The 21,032-nt window shown below is 51.0% G+C and overlaps 1 protein-coding gene and 1 pseudogene across 1 annotated transcript in view; both read right to left on the bottom strand.

Moving 5' to 3' along the window:
* LOC132317444 (hydrocephalus-inducing protein homolog) overlaps positions 1 to 15,584 on the bottom strand; it is a 29,322-nt pseudogene extending 13,738 nt beyond the window's left edge.
* Positions 15,585 to 19,697: 4,113 nt separating this feature from the next.
* Positions 19,698 to 21,032, bottom strand: part of LOC132317383 (hydrocephalus-inducing protein homolog) — a 43,046-nt gene continuing 41,711 nt past the window's right edge. Inside the window, exon 18 of the mRNA XM_059820200.1 lies at positions 19,698 to 19,940. Within this exon, the coding sequence (XP_059676183.1) occupies positions 19,698 to 19,940 (243 nt within the window). The remainder of the gene's footprint in view (positions 19,941 to 21,032) is intronic.

Here is a 21,032-nt window from a genome sequence, read left to right as displayed (position 1 = left end):
TAACTTGGGAGGTCTCTCTCTCTCTCCCATTTGCATGCTGCTCTCTCAAGATGCCACAGCAAAATTTACTGCAAAAATTTCCTATCAACCACTTGATTAGTAAGAGCGGGACGAATAATGCCCTCCATAGGTGCCGCACAGGTAACGTCCTTGGCCAACCCTACGACATGTCCTGCATGGCCTCTCCAATGACCAGTTGATTCAGCAGTGCTGTGCGACGTGCTGGGAGGGCTGTGACGCCACTCTGTGAGCAGCGCCAAGGGCCACCAGTGGGAGCGGGGGCTACATAAGCAAGTCAGATTCCCACTTACCTCCTCCACTCCCAAGGTGAGGGGCTCTACCTCCGTGAACGGCATCAACTCCTTGATCTTCACCCGGCTCTGAGTCTCCGCAGCACCCTCCATCTCTGCAGTACCTTCCAGCTCCGCAGCAGTGGACGGCAGCAACTGGAAAACAAGCACCATGAGCTGCAGAAAGCAGCTGCCTGGTCTGGGTGAGACCACTCTGCTGCAGGCTCCACCACCTCACCAAGCCAGGAGCAGCTGAGATGGGACCTGGGCACAAATCAAGCAGGGGTATGTCCCTCACATCAGTTGAGCGTGGGTCCGAGCCCACCCACAGATGAGACACGGGCTCCATCTGCACTTCCTACATGCAAGCTTGCACGAGGAAGCTGCGTGCGCCCAGCACTGAGTCCTAGCAGAGACCTCAAGGGTACTTTGCACCCTCGTGCCAGCCTGGCTTTGCTCACTCCTGCCCAAGGAACACACCGAGAACCCCATGCCGGGACAGGTTTGGTTTTCTGTGACAAAAAGAGGAACACAACTGCAAGTGAGATGTATTAAAAACAGGAAAATAAGGACTTAGAAAGTGCTCAGCACAACTATCCCGTTTCAGATGGTGCTTAGGTTTCATCTCACGCACTCATCAGTGCTGGAGAGCTGAGGATCTCTGCTCGGTCATTCTTCTCCAACAGCACCTTCCTGAAGAAGGCAGCTGAGATGTTTTTCTGTCTTGCAGCAGCCGAGAGCTGGTATTGAACCTCAAAGGCTCCGTCTCTCAAGAGGAACCTCATCCCTGGACTTCTGACCCCTATTTATAAAAGAGGGCTTTGTGACTGCTCTTGAAGTTTAAGAACACCCCCTTGTTCACTAATGTCAAGAAGTGCTTTGTGCTGTGGCCTTGACTTCAGCACAATCTGCAAGAATATTTACAGGACATCCTTGGACCTAGTCAGAGGCTCCATCTCCCCAGTAGATAAAGCACTGGGGAGAGAAGAGTTTTCTCTCATCTCAATGCTCTTTCTACTGTCTCCACATTTTCAAACTTAGCAAAGCTTTGTCAAGTGTATATTCCCAAAGATGCTAACCCACATCTTTCCTAGGCCTGTGGTCTCCCACCTCCCCATGAAGGTTATATGGAGATTGCCTTGAGAGAGTGACACAAGCAGAAGACCAAACTGCAATCTAGAAGCATCCTTTGAATCCAGAAGAATCCTTTGAAGCAATTTTGGATCCTACTTAGCCACGTCCACTTGTATTTCCCTGGTTTACTTCTTGGGCATACATGGCAACAAAGCAGGAAATAAAGATGATTTCATGCTTCTATCCAAAAACATTCAGCCACACTATTCTTTACGTCTACAGGGTATAACTTCTCCTGATTCAGAAAAAATGTGCAGAGTTACAACATTAAAACTGCTGATATTTGAATGTAAGCAGGTGCAGCTCCCCTCCTTGAACTTAATGTCAACACTGGCTCTTTCAGAGCCTCTCGGGCTCTCTTACACCGTTTTCTCAACAAGGTGCCAGCTCCCACTAGTACCAAGGTCAAGCTCCAAAGCAGCGAGGTTCACCAGGAAGGTCAGCACATCAAAGGCAACTTTGTCTGCAAAGCCTTCTTTTTATAAAAAGTTGTCTCTGCGGCCATCACTGCAACACCGGCTCTTGGGGGAAGGCAGAAGCGTGAAAGCGGGTGGCTCCAGCTGGGCTTGAGAAGCTGCTACATGCAGATCAGTACTTGGCACAGCTTGAGACAGAAAGGAAACTGGAAGCCCTCACATCATGATGCAGATAAAAGCCTCCTTTGATGTTGTAAACAAAAAACCCCAAAACCAAACAAAAACAACAAAAAAAACCCAAACCCAAACCCAACGTGAGTCAGGAGAATCTGAGTGGCCTTCTCCAAGCAAAACTGTCCTATTTCTCCCTCCCCAGAAGCCCCGTGTCCAGCCGCTGGCCCTGATGCCCAGCCCACTCTCAGGGCATGTGGCAGCAGGGCAGCAAAAAGGGAGGTTGGCACGAGCACGGCTTTTTGGTGGCAAGCTGGGGGAGGCAACGCAGGTGGTAGGCGCAGAAGAAAAGCTACCTTTGCTTCCAGGGAGTCCTCTGCAACTGCTGGCTCCTGGGCAGGATCCCCTGCTGCTGCCAGGGCTTTGGCCGGCTCCTCCGCACCCCCGTCCCTGGAGCTGCTCTCTGCAGATGCTGAGCGCTCCAACTGGCCTCCCTCCTTCCTTGGTGGTTGGACTTTGATGAAAAATTTAGGTGCTGGAGGGCTGAACCTGGAAAAGAACATAACTTTGGTCACAGACCTGCAGTGGGAGGGAGGGGAGCCTGCACCAGCGGCCCCTTGGCAGGATGCGGCCCCTGGGTGGGCACTGGTGGTGTGAGCTCAGTGATGGGTCTGACCCAGCAGCTCCGAAACCAGGATGGAGCAGGACAACACTTGGGGCTGCCCAGGGACGATGCTGCTATAGCGGCTGTGCAGGCAGCTGGCAACTGGCTGCAAGGAGAAATGGAAGAGGACAGAGGGGAATGGCTTGTAGGGAGGTGAAAAGTGCAGCAGAAAAGGAGAAGAGACACAAACTGTGCAAAAAGGTGAGGCTGAGATGCAAAGGGGCAGATCTGGACCGCGATGAGCCAGTACAGACCCACCGGTGCCCTCCTGAAAGCACCCACCACCACGGACCATGTCTTCCTCACCCAGAGGGCCAAAGCAAGAAATTTTGCAGCTCTACTACACCTTTATCCTGAATATTTCCCCTGATAATTACCCGCAGCCACAGGTCACTACGAGCAAGCAGGGATGCTGGTGGCTTTCTCAAAGCACCATCAGGCAGGAGCAGGGGTGGAGCCCGCAGCCTGCTGTGCCCGGACCGGACAGAGCCCAGCACCGCTCGGGGCACCCACGGAGCCCAGCGTGGGACACCCTCGCACGCGCAAGGCAACACGGAAAGACACGTCGAGCAATTCCAGGCAGAGACTCACAATTAAGCAGCCCATTGATCCCTGATGAGCGCCAAAGCAGCAGCGATTAGTACTTTGGGGATGGAAGCTCTGGCCATTTTTAATCAATATACAGCAAACGCCGATGACAACATTCAGCTCCCTGCTGTGCTGCAGGTATTCCCCGATCCCAGAACAATGGCTCCAATAGCACCTCGCGCTAAAAGGGCAGCAGCTCTGCTGAAAGAAGGTTGGAACTGACGTGGCACTTACTGACAGAGTGGTTACCTCCCCAGCAGTTTCTAAATGCAAACCGGCAATTTGGCAAATGATTCACAAAGCAGTTCTACGGCTCGTTTTACAAACAGAGCTGAGTTTATGGTTTGACCAACATCTCTCAGGAAAAAGTACATGGTATAACTTTTTCAAATGTTCCCAGGTGACTCAGATTATGTTCCCTGTTTCAAATCGCACAGTAACTCTGCTCCTATTTCTAATGCCACGCACTCGAACCATGCCTGCCTGTCACTGTGCCTATTTGCAAGTGTTCCCCATAGGCAAACAAGGCAGATTTTTTTACAGCAGCCTGGATGCTTCCTTCCCAGCTGGGAATTTGGTGCCTTTACTGACATGCTCCCAAATGAATATTTCTCCTTAGCTTTGTAGCTTATTATTTAAGGCTGGTTTTCTTTTCTGGATTAGAGGCTCTGCTCTTCACAACCCCCAGGAGGTCTCACCTGACTTGGCCTTCCTGCAACCACATGCAAGAACAAGGCTTGGCCCAGGCGACCTTCCCCAAGCAGGGACCGATGAGCAGCGGTGCTATCACCCCTCCCCAGCCCTCCCTCTGCCTCCTGCTGGGACCCCATGGGGGACCCCAAAGACGACCGCGGCACTGTCTGCGTGGAAGAACAAACCAGGACTGGAGGGGACGAAGGCATTCGCTTGCCCCTGCAGAGCGTCACCCATCTCCAGGCCCATCTGCACAACCTTCGCCCCTCTCATCCGAGGCACCTTAATATGTGTTGGGGTGCACCGATGGGCGACCAAACTGCTCAACACCTCCAGCAGCCACGATCTTGGGCATCTACATAAGGATGAAATAAATTGAGCTCCGCTGCAACAGCAGTGCCTCTGGGCAGCCTGCAGCTGAACACTACTTCTCCTGGGTGGTAAGGGAGATGCCTGCAGCATGGGAGTACAAATATCCAGGGCCAGGAGCACCTTGAAGCCCTCCAGCTACGCACCAGGCCGCGCACCAGTTCGGCGCATGAGCCTGGCCATCATCACAGTGGCTGTCCCAAAACTCCTACCTGTGATCCACCCTAGCAAGGAAAAGAAACTGCGGCTCTTAGAGCGCTTCTGATGAATACTGCCGGTTAAAAACAACTCCTGAGAGTTGTTAATAACAACTCCAGCTCCTTTGCAGAGCCCCATGAAATCTCCCTGGGAGCTGAAGTCCTCCCCAAGCTGCTCTGCTGTAGAGAGCTAAAGGGTTCCCCCCACTTTGCCCCTGCCTGCCTCCCTCTCTGAGTCAGGAGGTGTAGATTTATGGTGATACCTCCTCAACATCCCAAAGTCCTCACCAGGGCTGTTTGAACACAGGGGCCATACTCTCTTAACCCAATTGCTACTTGTTTGTTGAGTGGGCAAAGACAATCCACCTGATTCTGCGAGCAGCACGGCAATCTGTCAGAGTTCAAGGATCATCTGGGCAATGTTCTTAGGCATATGGTTTAGTTTTAGATAGTCCTGCGAGGAGAAGGGAGTTGGACTCAATAAACCTTATAGATCCCTTCCAACCTGAGATATTCTATGATTCTGTGAATCAATGCGCCTGGCAGCTACGAGGGCAGCAGGAATGGTGGTTCTTCACACTGTGGCTATTTTCAGGGATGAAGAGATGGGCCAGCTGGATGAGAGACAATTTTTTCTTTTTTAACAGTGTCATTTAACAGAGTCTATCGCAGCACGGAGTGGCTCCTCACCTACAGCACATGGAGCTGGTGGCTGTGGCCAAAGAAACCATTGGCAAAGAAGCCATTGGGGACCACAACACTGTGGTCACAAATGCGTGATGATGTCTTGGGAAATGATCTCCCTGACTGGTACTCTCCTTGTCTGCCTTAAACCAGCCAGTAAGCTGCAAGGGATCTGAAGCCAACCCAAAACCCTTGCTGTCCATCCACCATCCCAGTATTAGCCTCTCGAGGGGAAAGAGTGGCTGTACAGAAGGAGGAGCATCAGCTTCACTGTCCTGGCAGAGTCCAGCCTCACACAGGACAAAATCCCCGTTCTCTGGAAGGGTTTTTGATGTCAATCCCTGTCTCGGCAGCAGCCAGCTCCGGGCGGATGATGGGACTGGCAGGGAGCTGAGCTCTCCATCACCTGTCTGCTAGCAAGCACCTTGGACTAGAAGGAGTCAGCACAAAAATCCCCAGTGCAGATTTATACCCAAAAACACGTGAAGATTTGACACAGGGATTCAAATTTGGCTTGAGCTCCCACTCCTAAGAGTGCAAAGACTTCTCAGCTCCCCTGTGAAGACAGGGATGCACCAGCAAAGAGCACAGCAATACTAGAAATGACACTCTTGGGCAGAGTGATGCCAGTGGGTTCAGATGGGTTTTCCCTTAAGGAAAGCTGTGTGATGCACAGCTTGCAGAATGTAGGAAAAGTGTAATGGGTGAGAAACAGCTGGAGAGATTAAGAGAAACGAGGTCTGGAAAAATCAACATTTTGTTTCATAAACAGTAAAGCTCTGCGGAGACGGGGCCTTGAGCAGCAGCCCAGCAGCAATTAAAGCATGAGCCATCCCGGCAGCACAGGCATAATGGCATTTATAGGGAGAGGGATGCTGTTTGCAGTGCAAACGTACCTTGGGTTCCCACTCTGTGCCTTGGGTAATGAAGACATTCAGAAAGCAAAGAGAGAAGTCGGCTGCTCCCCAGTTTCCCTAGCTGAACATTGCTGGCACAGCAAGAAGTCACCTTCCAGCCAGCATTTGCTGGCCAGCTGTAAAACCAGAAGGCAACCCCCATCTAACCGCAGCCCACTCAGGGCGTGGATGACACATGGACATCTCCCAAGCTTTGTCCTGATGGCACAGGACAAAGCCAGGGAGAAAGTCAGCTGCCTGACAGCACCTCAGGGGGGATGTGCAGCGCTTTTCACCCAAGCAATGGGTTCTCCTTCACCTCCCTTGCCCTAAATCCACTCCTCCAACACCCTGGGGCTGCTCCCCCATCTGCCAGGGCAAAGGAAAGCTCTCGGGGTCTGTCACCCTCATACAAAGGAGGAGGCTGAGCCTCAGAAAACCCAAGTGTAATACTTGAAGTGATTCCCACGCAGCCGTTCTGGGCTCCAACCTCCATCGCGATGGCCCAGGTAAAAGTCCTCCAGGTGCTCAACAGTGAAACCGTTGGTCAGAAGCCCCGGGGCAGCAGAAGCTGTCGCAAACCTGCAGCTTCCCAGCAAATGAGCTGGGAAAAAGCAGTGTCGTGCTGGAAGGCACAGAGCTGGAGGGTACATGGCGAGGGTCACCATGCTGAAGGTGAACGTAGAGAAGAAGCAAGTTTACAGACACATTTCAAATAGGAAATTATCACCCTCCAACCTTTGTTCTGATAAAGCATCACTGTACCACACCTAGTATACGGGTTTATGTCTCTAATACAGACTTGGTAACAACATATGCTCACTTACTCCTGGCTCCAAACCCCACCTTGGCACTCACTGTATTTACTTTTTATCCTTTCTGGAGGGGAACAGGTTGCAAATTTCCCCAAGTCTCCCTTGCTTCAGCTCCCCAGTGCCTCTGTCCATGAGTACAGAGCCTCTCTGTAAGCCGTTCACGGCAGCCGGACTGCCACCCCAGAAGTGAAGCCTGCGCGGCACCCAGCCCTTGCTCCAAGAGACTCCGTCTCCAAAAAATAAGAGGCCACTTCTCTGTTACACTGAGCAAACCGCTTCTCGGCTGCTGCCAAACCACACGCAGCTGAAGGACACCTTCAGCAGCACACTTCCATCACGACTCAGTCCTCCTTTTCTAAGTTACCCATGGGATTGAAGCAGGAGAAAGACCACCCATAGGGCTACCAAAGCCCAAAACATACTGCCCCAAGGAGCTGATAGCACTGGGGGGTGACAAGGGGGTATGCTCTACTGTCACCCATCCCAGACTCCCCGCCATCAGGGGCATGGTGGACGTAGGCATTTTGGATGTATATTCTCGCTGCTCATGTTGCTACCTCTCCCCTCCGGTGGCTGACACAGCACTGCTGTCAGATTTTTGCCTTGCCCGGTTTCTCACTCTCTACGTTTTCCATTTCTTCCTTCTTATAAAACCAACAACAAAGCAAAAAAACTCATCAAGTATAACACAGACTTGGGGTTGTGGGGGTTTTTTGTCAGTAACAAGGCTGGGATCTGGCTCGCAGGGTCCCTGCAATGCAACCTGCCAGGGGACATGGACGGAGAGAGGGCAGAGGCATGAGGAATTACTAATGCTATAGGAAGATCCACTTGGGAGGAGAAAGGCTGCTGGTTTGTTCAAAACAAATTGGCTGAAAAATCCTGGATGGACAGGAAAGAGTCATCTTCTACATGTTTAGCCCAACAATCCCTTTCCCCAAAGAATCTACTGGCAATTCATTATGCTGGATTTGTAGCCAAGACTCTCCCACTCTCCAGAGACGTCGGATCAACACATGGAGGGGGCCTGACATGTGCCACGGAGGTGCAGAGCCCCTGCTGATCCATCCTGGCACACGGAGCGCAAGGCGTGTGTTAGCTCTATCCCAGGGAGGGAACATGGCTCGCGTGAAGGGGACAAAGAGGTGATGCAGGAACAGCAATGCTCAAAGGAAATGACAAGGCATGGATCCTTAATAAAGGATAACAACTCTAGAGAACAGCTAAGTTTGGGGGTGAGCCTTTGGCAGCCTTTGTCACAGGTCTCTAAGAAAATCCTTGTATATCCCTTGGATTTAATGTCTTCCTTTTGATGGGAATCCCAAACAAAGCTGAGGAGCTGGGTACTGCCCTTAGAAAGGGGGACAAATCTGTCTTTCAAGAAGAAACCTTTAAGATAAGAAAGATGATGGAATGTTTGAAATTGACTCCAGATCTATTATCTCCTGCTGGGCCATTCTGGAGATCCTTTCCAACACCGCAGAAAACATCTGGGTGCAAAGGCTTAACTTGGCTTTGAGCTATCAAAGGTCCAAGAGGTAAGGAGAGCCTATTCTCACTCTGTCTCTAACCACAGAGAAGAAGAGTACCCAGGAGAGATTTATGGCTCAGCAGTGTCAGAGAAGGGGCATGGGTTGGTGTGAGTTGGGCATGTCCAGCCACACAGCAACGGTTGGACTCTGCTGCTTCTATGATTGCTCTGCTCAAAGTAGCAGCAGTGACTGAAGAGTAAGGAGGAAAAAATGGGTTGAACAATTAGAGGAAAAAAGAAAAGAGATCCAAGCACACAGCATCTTCTCCAGGCAGAGAAACAACACTTTTCTCTTCTGGCCAAAATAAATGTGTGTGTGTGTCTGATTGACGCTGGGAGCCTCTGATGATTGGCTCCAGCAAGGTTAGATGTATGGATGGTTAAATTCTATTGATCTCACCTTCATGGGACCTCGTGTTTGATTCCCTCAGTGTCAGACTGAGTGACCTTGATCGGACAATTTAGAATACCAACAGTGCTTAATGTGGACCAGAAATAACATCTGACATGTTGCCCTTCTGCAGGGCTCTTCACGAGCCATTTGAGGTGTGAATAGCTTGGAGACAGTCTTCATTTCCAGCTCTGCCACAGAGGATCACATGGTGTCTGCTGAGGGACCCAGAGAGAGTACATTACTGCTTAATTAAAATGCAGAGCAGAAAAGGGAGCTGTTGTAACATCCACAGTGCTAACGAGCCAGCAAAGGGGCTATGCCAAACCCTTTGGAGCCGAGGCTGCTATCCTGCCAGATGCTCCGGACCCTCAGCTGCTACCAACTCAGCAGAGTTGGGTGACTCTGCGTCCACTGGAAGAATGAGCACCTGCAGGCTCAGGTCCAGCAAAGCCTTTTTAGGTGGAGACCGGGGTAATTAAAAGCTGAAAACTGATTCAGCATTTACATTTCCAAAAACCTAAACTGATTCTAAAAAAAGAAGAGTCAAGATAAACAGGCAATCGGCCAACAAGTGGCTCCAGAGGAAATTAATTCCACACAGGCTTTGCTGTAATACGTTTGTTTCTCTTACTATAAAATACATGCATTGTTCTATCATCAAAATTAGATTTTCCCTTTAGCTAGTATTTAAACCCTAATCTCATTTACCAGGAGATGACAGGGGCCTCCAAGCAGAGCTTACAGCCCTGCTCCTCTTCCCCTGCCCACCTCTCTCCACCTGCTTTTGCAGACTTTCCTCTGCATTTTAGGGTCTGTTCTTGAAGGTGCCGTGCATCAAGAAGGGCCACACTAAAGACTTCTTGTTACTTGCCAAGAGCCAGCTGTGAATGGGCTACCCCAATGCCCAGGTCTTCTCCCCCAAGCCCTCCTCATAACCATAGCTAATTTCCACTTCCCAGTAGGTTGTCTCCTCTGAGACAGATCCCAATGCCCTAAACAAAACTGTTTATTGAGGATCTCTACTATTTGTAATAGCAGCACTTCAATGCACAATGGCTAACTTTGCTCGGTTTCCTAAGGCATTATGGAAAACCCATTTGCTACTGTAATCAAAACTGCCCAGACTAGACTTTTGTACTATGCAGAGAGGCCACAGCAGGAGGAACTGCTAGAAATGTGTTTATAGATCTGCTCCAGCAGGACTGCATGATTGGCTTGGAAACCACAGACCAGCGCTGGGTGGCCCTGCTCCCAGGGGATGTTCAGACAAGTCCTCCCACCAACACCTACAGCTGTACCCAAAGCTGCAGCAGAACCTGCCATTTCACTGTAAAACACTAAAGAGCTGTTTGGCGAATGTAACGTGCAGTTGAGCAGATGAAAACTCACTTCAGCAAGGTGGTAATTGCCTCAGGCCATGAAGGTCTGAGAAAGCAGCTTTCCACACCAGCTTTCCTGGAGAATGCTGCCTCTTTCCCAGCATCAAACTGGTGGAGATCACCTATTCCCTGCGCATCTAGCCTGACCACAGCTGGTAGGTGTTCTTTCCGCAAGGGAAAGTTGAAAGCAATTCGTCGGATGCCAGGCAAACAGCTTGGTCTTTGCAAAGTACAAACAGGACACCGGGAAGAAGAGCTTCAAGGAGAGGGTGGAGGTGCACATACCTCATCTGGTTCACGTGGCTGTCCATCAGGAAGGACCAGTGGTACCGGACAGGAAGTGGGCTGCAGTTTGTCATCCTGACGTAACGCACAGCTTCGGTGTCATTCAAGAGGCACCCAAAGTCCACGGCCATGGTCGGGAAATGGAGATTGGGGAAGTAGACTTCTCCCCGAACGGTGACCTGCTCCTCCTGAGGGTGCTCGAGAAAGCGTATCTTCAGAGCCTTCTCTGCTACCCAGGTATTCAAACCCTCTTCATAAGCAGGGTTAAAGCTGATGGAGAGATGAAGTTCCTCTCCTATCTCCAGCTTCATGGGCTGCAAGGAGATGAAGAGTATTAACCACCAGTGTGATGAAGTCCCAAGGTCTGACGGCATGAAAATGTAAATATTCAACGTGTGACCCCAACGTGGCCTTCTCAGTTCATCCTTCCTTTTCTTCACAGTGTGCGCCTGCCCGCAAGCACCACAACACTCTGGTCTGAGACTATCTCACGCTCATGCCTCTGGGCTCTGCATCAGTACAAGAGGGAAAGAAAGACTGTCCTCCTGAATTCTGGACCCACAGAAGCTATATGCTAAATACATAACTAAACCAGCACTCTGGCAAGCCCGGGCCTTTTGCCCTGACTCCAGAGGAACATCTTTTTCCTCACAGCACAAGCGCAACGGCATTGCAGCCTCACCCTTGCAGGTGCTAGTCACTGGCACGGCACAGAAATGGTGGCCGTGCCTACCACAACACGTTTAGCAGAGTCCATACCCAACACCTTCCACCAACAACGGGGCAGGTGCCAGGGAGCAGCTGGAGGAGCATCCTCAGCCTTCCTGAAAGCAGGGCTGCCCTTGAAGGGAGCAAGCTGCTCTTGAGGTTATCCAAGGATGGCTGCTGGAGAGCTAGGATGGTTTCCAGGAGACACCTTTACTACATGGCGTGCCCAGACCTAGTTGCACGCTCCCCTCTCCTCATGGCTTAGAGCCAGGACATATTTCCCCAATTCAGATGATATTTCGTTTCCTTCAGCAACTCGTTTCAAATCTGATTTAGTTCAGGCCAGTCTACTGCTGATTCTAAAGAATAAACCTCTCTACCAGAGGACCTCCCAACAGAAGCGCACCACCACACTCCTCCCTCTTCAAACCCCACCAGCACCAAGGTCCACGGCTGCTCACCTGAACATCTGCGGGGAGGGGCTGCCGGTCCGCATCGCAGATCATGAAGGGTTGCTCCAAGGCCAGGACAACGCTGAGTGGCAGGGAGGACATGTTTTTTAATGAAAGAGGCTGGTACTGAAGAGTTAGGACATCACTGGGTTGCTACAGAAACAGGAGACAAGGAAAAAAAGCAACCTGAAGCGGCCACGGACCTCCTTCCCTTTTCTGATGCATTTCAAGGTTTTCAACCCCAAAAGAGCATACATCTCTATTTACTATTTTTATTCACTTCTACCCTTCTAGAAAGGTTTCCTTGAAGTAGATCAGATGCTTTTCATCTTTAGAAACTACAGCATCCCCCGGGGGACAGGGAAACAGTCTCACGTACAGATGGGGGGATAGGACCCCGAGAGGAGGCAGCTGCTTGAACAAGATCAAAAGAGAAAGTGAACCCAGAGCTTTTGTCTCTGCATGGTTTATATAAACTAGACAGGCTTTGGGAAACTACTTTGGGGTGTATTGACATCAATCAGCTGCAGCTTCGTAGTACTCGATAAATCAGAGCGTGGGGCATCAAGCAGACCACAGGCAGACATCAGGCAGAGCTGAAAAGCTTCTAATTAAATCTGAACTCCCTGCTCACAGGATTTTGTGCTTCTCTGGAAGCCTGGGAACCAGAGGAGAGACCTGAAAACACAGAAACTAAATAATTATGAAGTATCTTCTCTTTTTCAGACACCTCACGGGAGAGAGAAAGATGATGCAGGAGTCAGGATCCAGAGACTAGAGGGCTCCTGCTTTGTGTTGATATTACCATCACTGCAGCGGAAGGACATCTGCGGGTCCTTTGAAGAAAGTGAGGCTTGGGGAAATGCAAAGAGCACACCAAGAGCAGAGAAGGCAAAGAGAGACAAGAGATGACAGTTTTCCCTCATCAGCCTGAGGAGCTGACAGCTCTCTCAGTTTTTCTCAGCTCCCCTACAGGATCAGTGTTCAGACTTCACCGTGCCTTGAAGGAGGATCCTCAAAAACCTCCCTTTATCCTGAGTACAGAAACTGGTGTCTCTCTAGAAGTGGCCACGATCCCCCTCAGCAGAGCAGCTGTAATGTCAGTTTTACTTCGGTGAAGTTAAAAACCAGTCCCATCCCTGAAAACGTCCTCACTTACTTTACAAAGCACCTCAGGAGGGGTGAGGAGCAGGTTTAGCATCACTCAGCTGCAGCTCTCTGCTCTCCCACCTGCAGCCCCAGCACACGAGGGGGCTGCGCAAAGCCCACGCTGTTCTCGTGGGTCCCACACGTCTCACCCTGTGCCCTTGGCTCAGCAGCTCAATTCTGTATCCACCTCAAGAAAGGCCGAATACGGCTGGTGAGACTGTCCCCAAGCCCAGAGGAGCGAAATAATGATCTCGGTGTTAATGGCAAAAACTTGGTCCTGCTCAAATCAATAGTCAAAGCCCTGAGGACTCGGACAAGATATTTAACTTCCCCCTTTGAACACAAGCACACACACCCCACGGGCTCTCAGTCATCAGCCAAGCTATTCAATGCCAGCATGCAATCCAAAGACTTACCTTCTCCACCCGGAAAGTGATTTCTCTGCAGGATATTTGCAGAATGGGAGCAACGAACTCACAGGTGACGTCCACTTGCATAATCTGTGCCTTCCCTGCCTTGCTCCCCACCATGGCGTGACACAGCAGCCGCTCCTTCACTACCTGCATGCAAGAGTCACACGTCACCCAGCGGGTGCTAGCAGGGCGTCCAGAAAACACCCCACATTTGCTAGCCACCCGACCGTGGACATAAAGGATTTTGATAGCCTGGATAAAAACTGTGCCATGGGATCTTGGCCATCAACCATCAACAGGTATTACTGCCCTAAAGTGACAGTCACTCGTCTCCTCAACAGCCCTCTCTCTTTCTATGCTACACCCTATTTATGCTGCACTCAAACATCCATACCACTACACCCCAACATCCACAAAAGGCACTTGAGTCACGTGCTGTCTACAATCGTAATAATCCCTGCCCCAAATGATGCTTGTTTTGATGTGCCCCATCGCTAAGCATAATCCTTACAAAAAGCTGTAGGAACTGATTAAAAAAATATATAACTATATTAAGGGAAACAAGTGGTAGAAGGGCCAATGCCAGCAAACCCTCCCTTGGAAGCTTAGTGGAAAGGATGCATGGGAAAAACCCAAACAGCCAGCCTGCCTTCAGGTAAAGAGGGGATCACTCATTCCTAGGATGTACTGTGCCCTTCTAGAGCTGCTTTGAAAAGAAATCTCCCTAGGAAAGAGATGTCTTGCACTCCACACAAAAACCCTCTGCTGAAGCTGGATGCTCTTATGTTCAAGACTTTTTCCTGATTTCTCGTGGTTTCACTTTCCCAAATTCCTCCTGTCATTTCTCATTCTTCCCTCTGGTACAACACCACAACCCAACAACTCCTCGGAGTCTACAGCCTCCAAAATCATCTGTGCTGCACAGGCAGTGCAGGCAGTTGGGCTTCTGACCAACCTGAAGAAAATTAAGTTCCCAAGACCCAAGTAAGGTGGAAAGCCCACTCCCAGGGTCTGGGCTTTGACTGCATGAGCCAGGCAGCCACAGCTGAGCTCACAGATCCCCTTTGGCCTTTCCAGGCAAGACACCCTCACCAGTGCCCTGATCACTTTGTTTCCTTTCCAGTACCTTTTTCCCTCTTCAGCAAAACCTTTGGGCTCAGAACTGCCCAGGGACAATCCCATCACAGTCAATTGAGTGAGTAATCAAGTCTTCCTCAAGCTGCCACTGAGGCAACCCTTTAAAAAACCTTTCAAAGCACTGCTGTCAGCAGGAGCTTAATGCAGATTTAGTCCATAGTTGCTTAAACATCTGTGCCCAGTGGTCCTGGAGCCAGGGAATGCACACCAGGGGTAGCTGGCAGTTTCTCTGCAGAGTTGGATTCCCCCTGGAAAGAAGGGTCCAGGGAGAACGCCCAGTGACCCTGCTGAAATCCCCCCTCTCAGCTGCCATCCAAGGTGCTGCAAGACCTGGCTGCCCTTGGGACACCGGGGCTGGCTGAGAGACTGGGGCGAGCTGGTATGGAAATATTGACAAAAGTCAAGCTGCCAATTATAAAGGTCCCTGGGAACAGGCTCCCACATGGGGAATGATCATTAGAGCTGACACACCCTGTTCGTTTTTTTTTCCTCCAGGACTCAGTGCTAGACAAGCCCTCTGCTTACGTTTGTCTACAGAGGAAAAATGATGCTGCTCCCAGACACTCCCCCCCTTCACAGGTGGTTTGTTTTGCTCGCTGCTTCCCCCAGATAGATGACCTTGCATTTTTTAATCTACTTTCTGCCTGTCCCCCTAGTCCAAGTGTAACTTATTTCCCCTGCCCTTCCTTTCTGCCTCAGCACACGACACCTTATAACCTGCCCTTGGCCCCTGAAGTAGCAATACTTCCTTCAGCCCCCATTTTGGTGTCAGCAAGTTGGGTTTATGGTAGCTCTAGAAACACAAAAAAGCCTTAGCAACTGATGGTGGCCAGCAAGAAAAGCAACTGGTGCTGCCGTGGTAACTTGTGGCATTAAAACAGTTTCTGGAAAGCTCTTGCTCATTTTCGCAGGAAAATGTCAAGGGGCTGCCAAAGAAGTCCCAGTGGACGTGATCTGATGGGAAAGGCTCAGCCCTCATGGGGGACCTCACCTGCGGAGTGCTGGAGAAGCCTTCCAGCATCATCTCCACAGTCTTGCCCGGCATCAGCTCCATCCTCAGAGGCCGAAGCTTAAACACAGGGCAGGCAGGTTTGGGGTTCTGGGCGGAATCTTTGCCCTTGGTGGTACCAATGGCAGGGAGACGATGATGCTGGTGAAACGGGCTGAAACCTTCTGTTGTCCAATACAGGTATTGGGTGCGTCGCCCTTTATTTGTCATCTTGAAGTGGAAGCAGCAGGGATCCAGGCTAGAAGAGAAGCAGAGATGGAAAATGTCATGGGAGCTGCCATTTCCCAGCGATCACCCAGCTTCAGCACCCTGAAGGCATTATCCAACTGCACACTCAGCAATAAAGGCACCTCCAAAAAGGCTGACCTAGCTCAAAGCTACAGCAAGAGCCAGACCTTGGCTGCCCCGAAGTTTATCACCATCCAGCAGCTGCTCTGGTTGTGCACAGCAGGGAAAAGCTTCTTGAAGAACATTGTGGTGGGTTGACCTCGGCTGGACGCCAGGTGCCCACCAAGCCGCTCAATCACTCCCCTCCTCAGCAGGACAAGGCAGGGAGAAAATAAGATGGAAAAAAACTCCTGGGTCACGAGAAAGGCAGTTTAATACGGCAAAAGCAAAGGCCGCGCACAGAAGCAAAGGAAAAGAAAAGATTTATTCTCTGCTTTCCATCAGCAGGCGATGTCCAGCCACTTCCCGGGAAGCAGGGCTTCAGTACGCTTAGCGGTTGCTCCAGAAGACGCACGTCGTAATAACGAATGCCCCCCCTTCCTCCTTCTTCTCTTAGCTTTTATTGCTGAGCAGACGTCATATGCTATGGAATACCCCTTTGGGCAGTTTGGGTCAGCTGTCCTGGCTATGACCCCTCCCAAGATCTTGCCCACCCCCAGCCTAGCAGTGAGGGGGGAGTGTCGGAGAGACAGCCCAGATGCTGTGCGAGCACTGCTCAGCAGTACCCAAAACACCGGTGCCTTATCGACACCTTCCAGCTACCAATACAAAGCACAGCACTATGAGGGCTGCTGCGGGGAAAATGAACTCCATCTCAGCCAGACCCAACACAAACATCATCTCAGTTGCTGCAGACAGAGCATCAACAGCCTTTGGGGCTTAATAATCAGAGTATTTTTCCAAGGGGCTTCCTGCAGGTCTCGCTGCATCAGACACTGAGCTGGCCTGGCCTGGCTGCAAGTGGAGGGAGGAACAGCTTCGCTGCCATTTAACCTCCTCTTGGGAACTGCTGCCTCAGGTGGCTTCCTCCAAAGATGCTATTGGGGAGGCTGCAGGGTATACAGACTCATCTGGTGATCCGGGCACCACCTGCCTCACTGGTGGGATCCCCCCTCATCCCCCCATCCCTTAGAGAGCAGCCAACCCTCATCGCCCCCAACATATCGCCCTTTGCCTCAACAGTGCAGTTTTGTGTTTTAGGGAGATAAATGCACTCTGAGAACACAGGATCAACAGAAGTTTTCCCAATACGAACACGGCAGCAAGACCAGCTCTAGCTGCTGAGGGAACGGAGCGACAACCAGAGATGAAGAACTAGAGCTAGATATAAAGCCAAATGAATATTCAATGGAAATTGATTCCTTCAGGTAAAGAAACACTAACCGCAGGCTAGTCTGCAGTAATTCTTTTACCCTCTATAAAGCTGAGCATGACCAGGAAATGAAGAGTTCCTGGAACAGTTATTGTCTTTTTGAAAGGTACAGAACATGTGGCTTACAAAATGCATGTCTGCCATAAGCAGCTAAATACAAACACACAAGCATGTACTATAGAACAAACAAGTCTGTGAAACAGACTGTTAAAAAAAAAATAACGAGGTTTACAAGTTTAATATGAAATGGTGTGTGTTGTGGAGACCAACGGATGAAAGCTCGGAGCAGCTCTGGGGAGATGCAGAATTTGTGGCTCTGGGTGTATTGGGTTTGCGTGGCAGCGCTTTGGTAGCAGGGGGGGCTACAGGGGTGGCTTCTGTGAGAAGCTGCTAGAAGCTTCTCCTATGTCTGACAGAGCCAATGCCAGCTGGCTTCAAGACGGATCTGCCACTGGCTAAGGCTGAGCTAATCAGCAACAGTGGTAGCGCCTCTGTGATAACATATTTAAGAAGGGGGAAAAAACTGGGAAGAGGCAGCCGGAGAAGAGAGGAGTGAGAATATGTGAGAGAAACAACTCTGCAGACCCCAAGGTCAGTGAAGAAGGAGGGGGAGGAGGTGCTCCAGGTGCCAGAGCAGAGATTCCCCGGCAGCCCGTGGTGAAGACCATGGTGAAGCAGGTTGTCCCCCTGCAGCCCATGGAGATCCACGGTGGAGCAGATATCCACCTGCAGCCCGTGGAGGACCCCACGCTGGAGCAGGTGGATGCCCGAAGGAGGCTGTGATCCTGTGGGAAACCCATGCTGGAGCAGGCTCCTGGCAGGACCTGTGGAGCCGTGGAGAGAGGAGCCCACGCTGGAGCAGGTTTGCTGGCAGGACTTGCGATCCCGCGGGGGACCCACGCTGGAGCAGTCTGTTCCTGAAGGACTGCACCCCGTGGAAAGGACCCATGCTGGAGCAGTTCGTAAACAACTACAGCCCGTGGGAAGAACCCACGTTGGAGAAGTTCGTGGAGAACTGTCTCCTGTGGGAGGGACCCCACGCTGGAGCAGGGGAAGAGTGTGAGGAGGAAGGAGCGGCAGAAACAACGTGTGATGAACTGACCGCAACCCCCATTCCCCGTCCCCCTGCGCTGCTCGGGGGGAAGAGGTAGAAAAATCGGGAGTGAAGTTGAGCCCAGGAAGAAGGGAGGGGTGGGGGGAAGGTGTTGGGTTTTTTTTAAGATTTGGTTTTACTTCTCATTATCCTACTCTGGTTTTGATTGGTAATAAATTAAACTAATTTCCCCAAGTTGAGTCTGTTTTGCCCATGATGGTAATTGGTGAGTGATCTCCCTATGTCCTTATCTCAACCTACGAGCCTTTTCCTCATATTTTCTCTCTCCTGTCCAGCTGAGGAAGGGGAGTGAGTGAGCAGCTGTGTGGTGATTAGTCCGGCTGGGCTTAAACCACAACACTGGGAAAGCCCAACTCATCGGAGATGTTACCGGGGTCCCACCACAGCTCACTCGGTGGCAGTTCTGCAGCCGACACCAACGGCAACAACTCCAACCAGAGCCTGCGGGTGAAGGGGGGCAGAGCACAATGACGTGAGCCACCCCAACATTGTCCCCTGTGTTGTGTAGCCAATCTGTGGCTGCACAGAGCACAGGACACGCTGGGCAAGCACCAACCTCCCTGCAACATCCCTGCTGATGTGGATGGCTTGTGGATGCATATTTAAGTTGCTGAAAATCTATCCTAAATGCTTAAGGTAGGATTAACCTGCTCTTTCTAACCAAAAATGTAGGTATCGGAGCACTGTGGACCCTCTTTGCAGCCAGGGAAAGGAACAGGCACCTCGAGAAGATGATGCCTCTCGCACCAAAAGGTCTCCAACGCAAGGCAAGCAGCACTTTGCAAAGGCTTATTTCCCTCCCCTGTTTAGAAGGACGTGCCTGGTTTCAGACACACACGGAAGCATCAACAAATCCCCTCCTCCGAGCCAAGCTCTTTCAATGAATACTCTCAATTTACCCCACCCAACCTCAGCAGACCTCTCCTCCTCTCCCTTTCAGAGCTGGGCCTGCAGCCACCCTCGCTTGCCCGTGCCCCGGGCTGCTGCTGCGGCATTGACGGAGGAGACAGGGAGGAAAGCAGGCAGGAGAAACCAGGAAAGAGCAACTATGTCTAATAAAGAGCAGCCTGGCAGGGGAGCCAGGGAAGACGAGTGAACTGAGGGATGATACAGGGCAAAGACAAATTCTGCTGCTCCTCCAGGACTCCCGGCAGAGGGGAAATAAAGCAGCACCATTACTTTACTCGAGGAGTTGCTAACAAGTTACCTCCACGGTTTTCCACTGTTGCAAGACGATACTCCATAGTGAGTGAAAAAGCAAGCCATGTTACTGCAAAGGGAAATATGTTTATACTCGTGATGTAGTGTTTTCCAGCAGGAGGCTTATGGGACCTGCTGGTTTTCCTCTATTTTTATCTGATGAAGTGAGGAAATAAAGGTATTAGAAGTAAGGGCAATTCAGTGACAATTTAGCAACCGGTGTCCATTTTGGTGGCTTTTGAGGGCATCTAACATCTTTCAAATGACCACAAAATGCTTCTAAAGGAATTCCTGTGGCTTCAGTGAAATGGAGCCAGGACCTTGAGCACGGAAGGAGAACTAGCCTGAAGGACTACAGCAAAACTCCTCCTTGCTGAGCCCACGGCAGAAGCGGGAGCTGAGAGGTATCCTACCTGAAGTGGCGTCCCAAGTTGAGCTCCGGACCAAAGGGTTTGTCGGTGACAATGGTGGTGCCAATGCCGACAGCCCGGACGGGGATGACATAGGAACGGCTGTTCTCTATGAACAGGTTCACCTCGTCCCTGAATTTCTCCATGTCGTCCAAGTTTGCGATGATGGTCACAGACACCTCGGTCTCGGGGGGGATCACTCCTTTACTGGGTTCAATCCTCCAGCGCGAGCGTTTGCCAGCCTGCAAGACAAGCCAAACACTAACTTAGCATGGAAGCCATGGACCCTGGTCTCTTGTGGGGTGCAGGAAAAGGAAGGACTAAAGATATGAGAGTAAAAACCAGAAAGGCTTCATTTCCCTAAATCTAAGCTACGGTGTCTGCAAACAGCAACTATGCAGGAGCTTTTACAACCTGTAGTTTACCCTCCTTTAACAGACTCACTTCATTAACCCCGTTTTGCCCGACCCAAGAGATGCTCATCCTCAGGAGAATGTTATTCCCGCTCCTCTTTTGGTCTCTCGTTCGGAGTGCACACCAAGGGAAGCTACTTTCTCTCTCCTGGCTTCCCAACAACGGTGGCCGGGTTTGCATGAAGGCTCAAGGCCAGAGGAAGCCAGGACTGCTCAAATCCCACCGTGGCAGCCACGTGCCTGGGGGATACTGCTGAGAGCCTGAAGAATAACTCTGCAAAACCGGTCGTCTCTCCCAAGAGTTAGGCAGTGCTTCTCAACAGCCCCTGAAGGACTGAAGCACTCGGTCCCCACTGATCACCAGCTGCAGCGAGGTGTCCCACTGTCCTTGGCTTTGAAACATTCAGCTGTAAGTGTTTACAGCAGGGCAGTAAAGAACTAAGCAGAAAGAAAGGGCAAGACATGCCCTGTGGGCATGGCCCGGGCTTCCCAAGCATTCTCTTCCTCTGGTTTCTCATGCACCTTGCGCTACAGATGGGGCAATAAGGGGGCTGGACCCCCGGTCCATTTAAAAGCACAGTCGCAGGGAGCAAGCTTGCAGCAGACAAAGAGAAACGCATGCAACATCCCCTGGCCAGCATGAAATGCACTGGGATGTAGATGTACGGCTTCAAAGCGTCCATCACAGTGTTAGTGGCACATGCACCCCACAGTTCAGTGCTCTGTTTGGGACGACAGGCACTACTCACCCAAAACACCGCAGTATTCTAAGAGAAAAGGCTTTTTTCTTCTTTTTTTAATGAAAAGCAAGGATGAGCTTGCAGGCCTGACATGATCCAAGTGCCTGATCCAGGTGAAGTCAGCTTGAGTTTCCATCTGTCAGCCTGGTGGCACTGAGCTCTAACAAGACACCAGCCAGCC

This window comes from Gavia stellata, chromosome 8, assembly GCF_030936135.1.
Source record: "Gavia stellata isolate bGavSte3 chromosome 8, bGavSte3.hap2, whole genome shotgun sequence".
Classification (NCBI taxonomy): domain Eukaryota; kingdom Metazoa; phylum Chordata; class Aves; order Gaviiformes; family Gaviidae; genus Gavia; species Gavia stellata.
The sequence above is the reverse complement of the archived record's forward strand: the minus strand, read 5'-3'. Positions and strand labels throughout refer to the sequence as shown.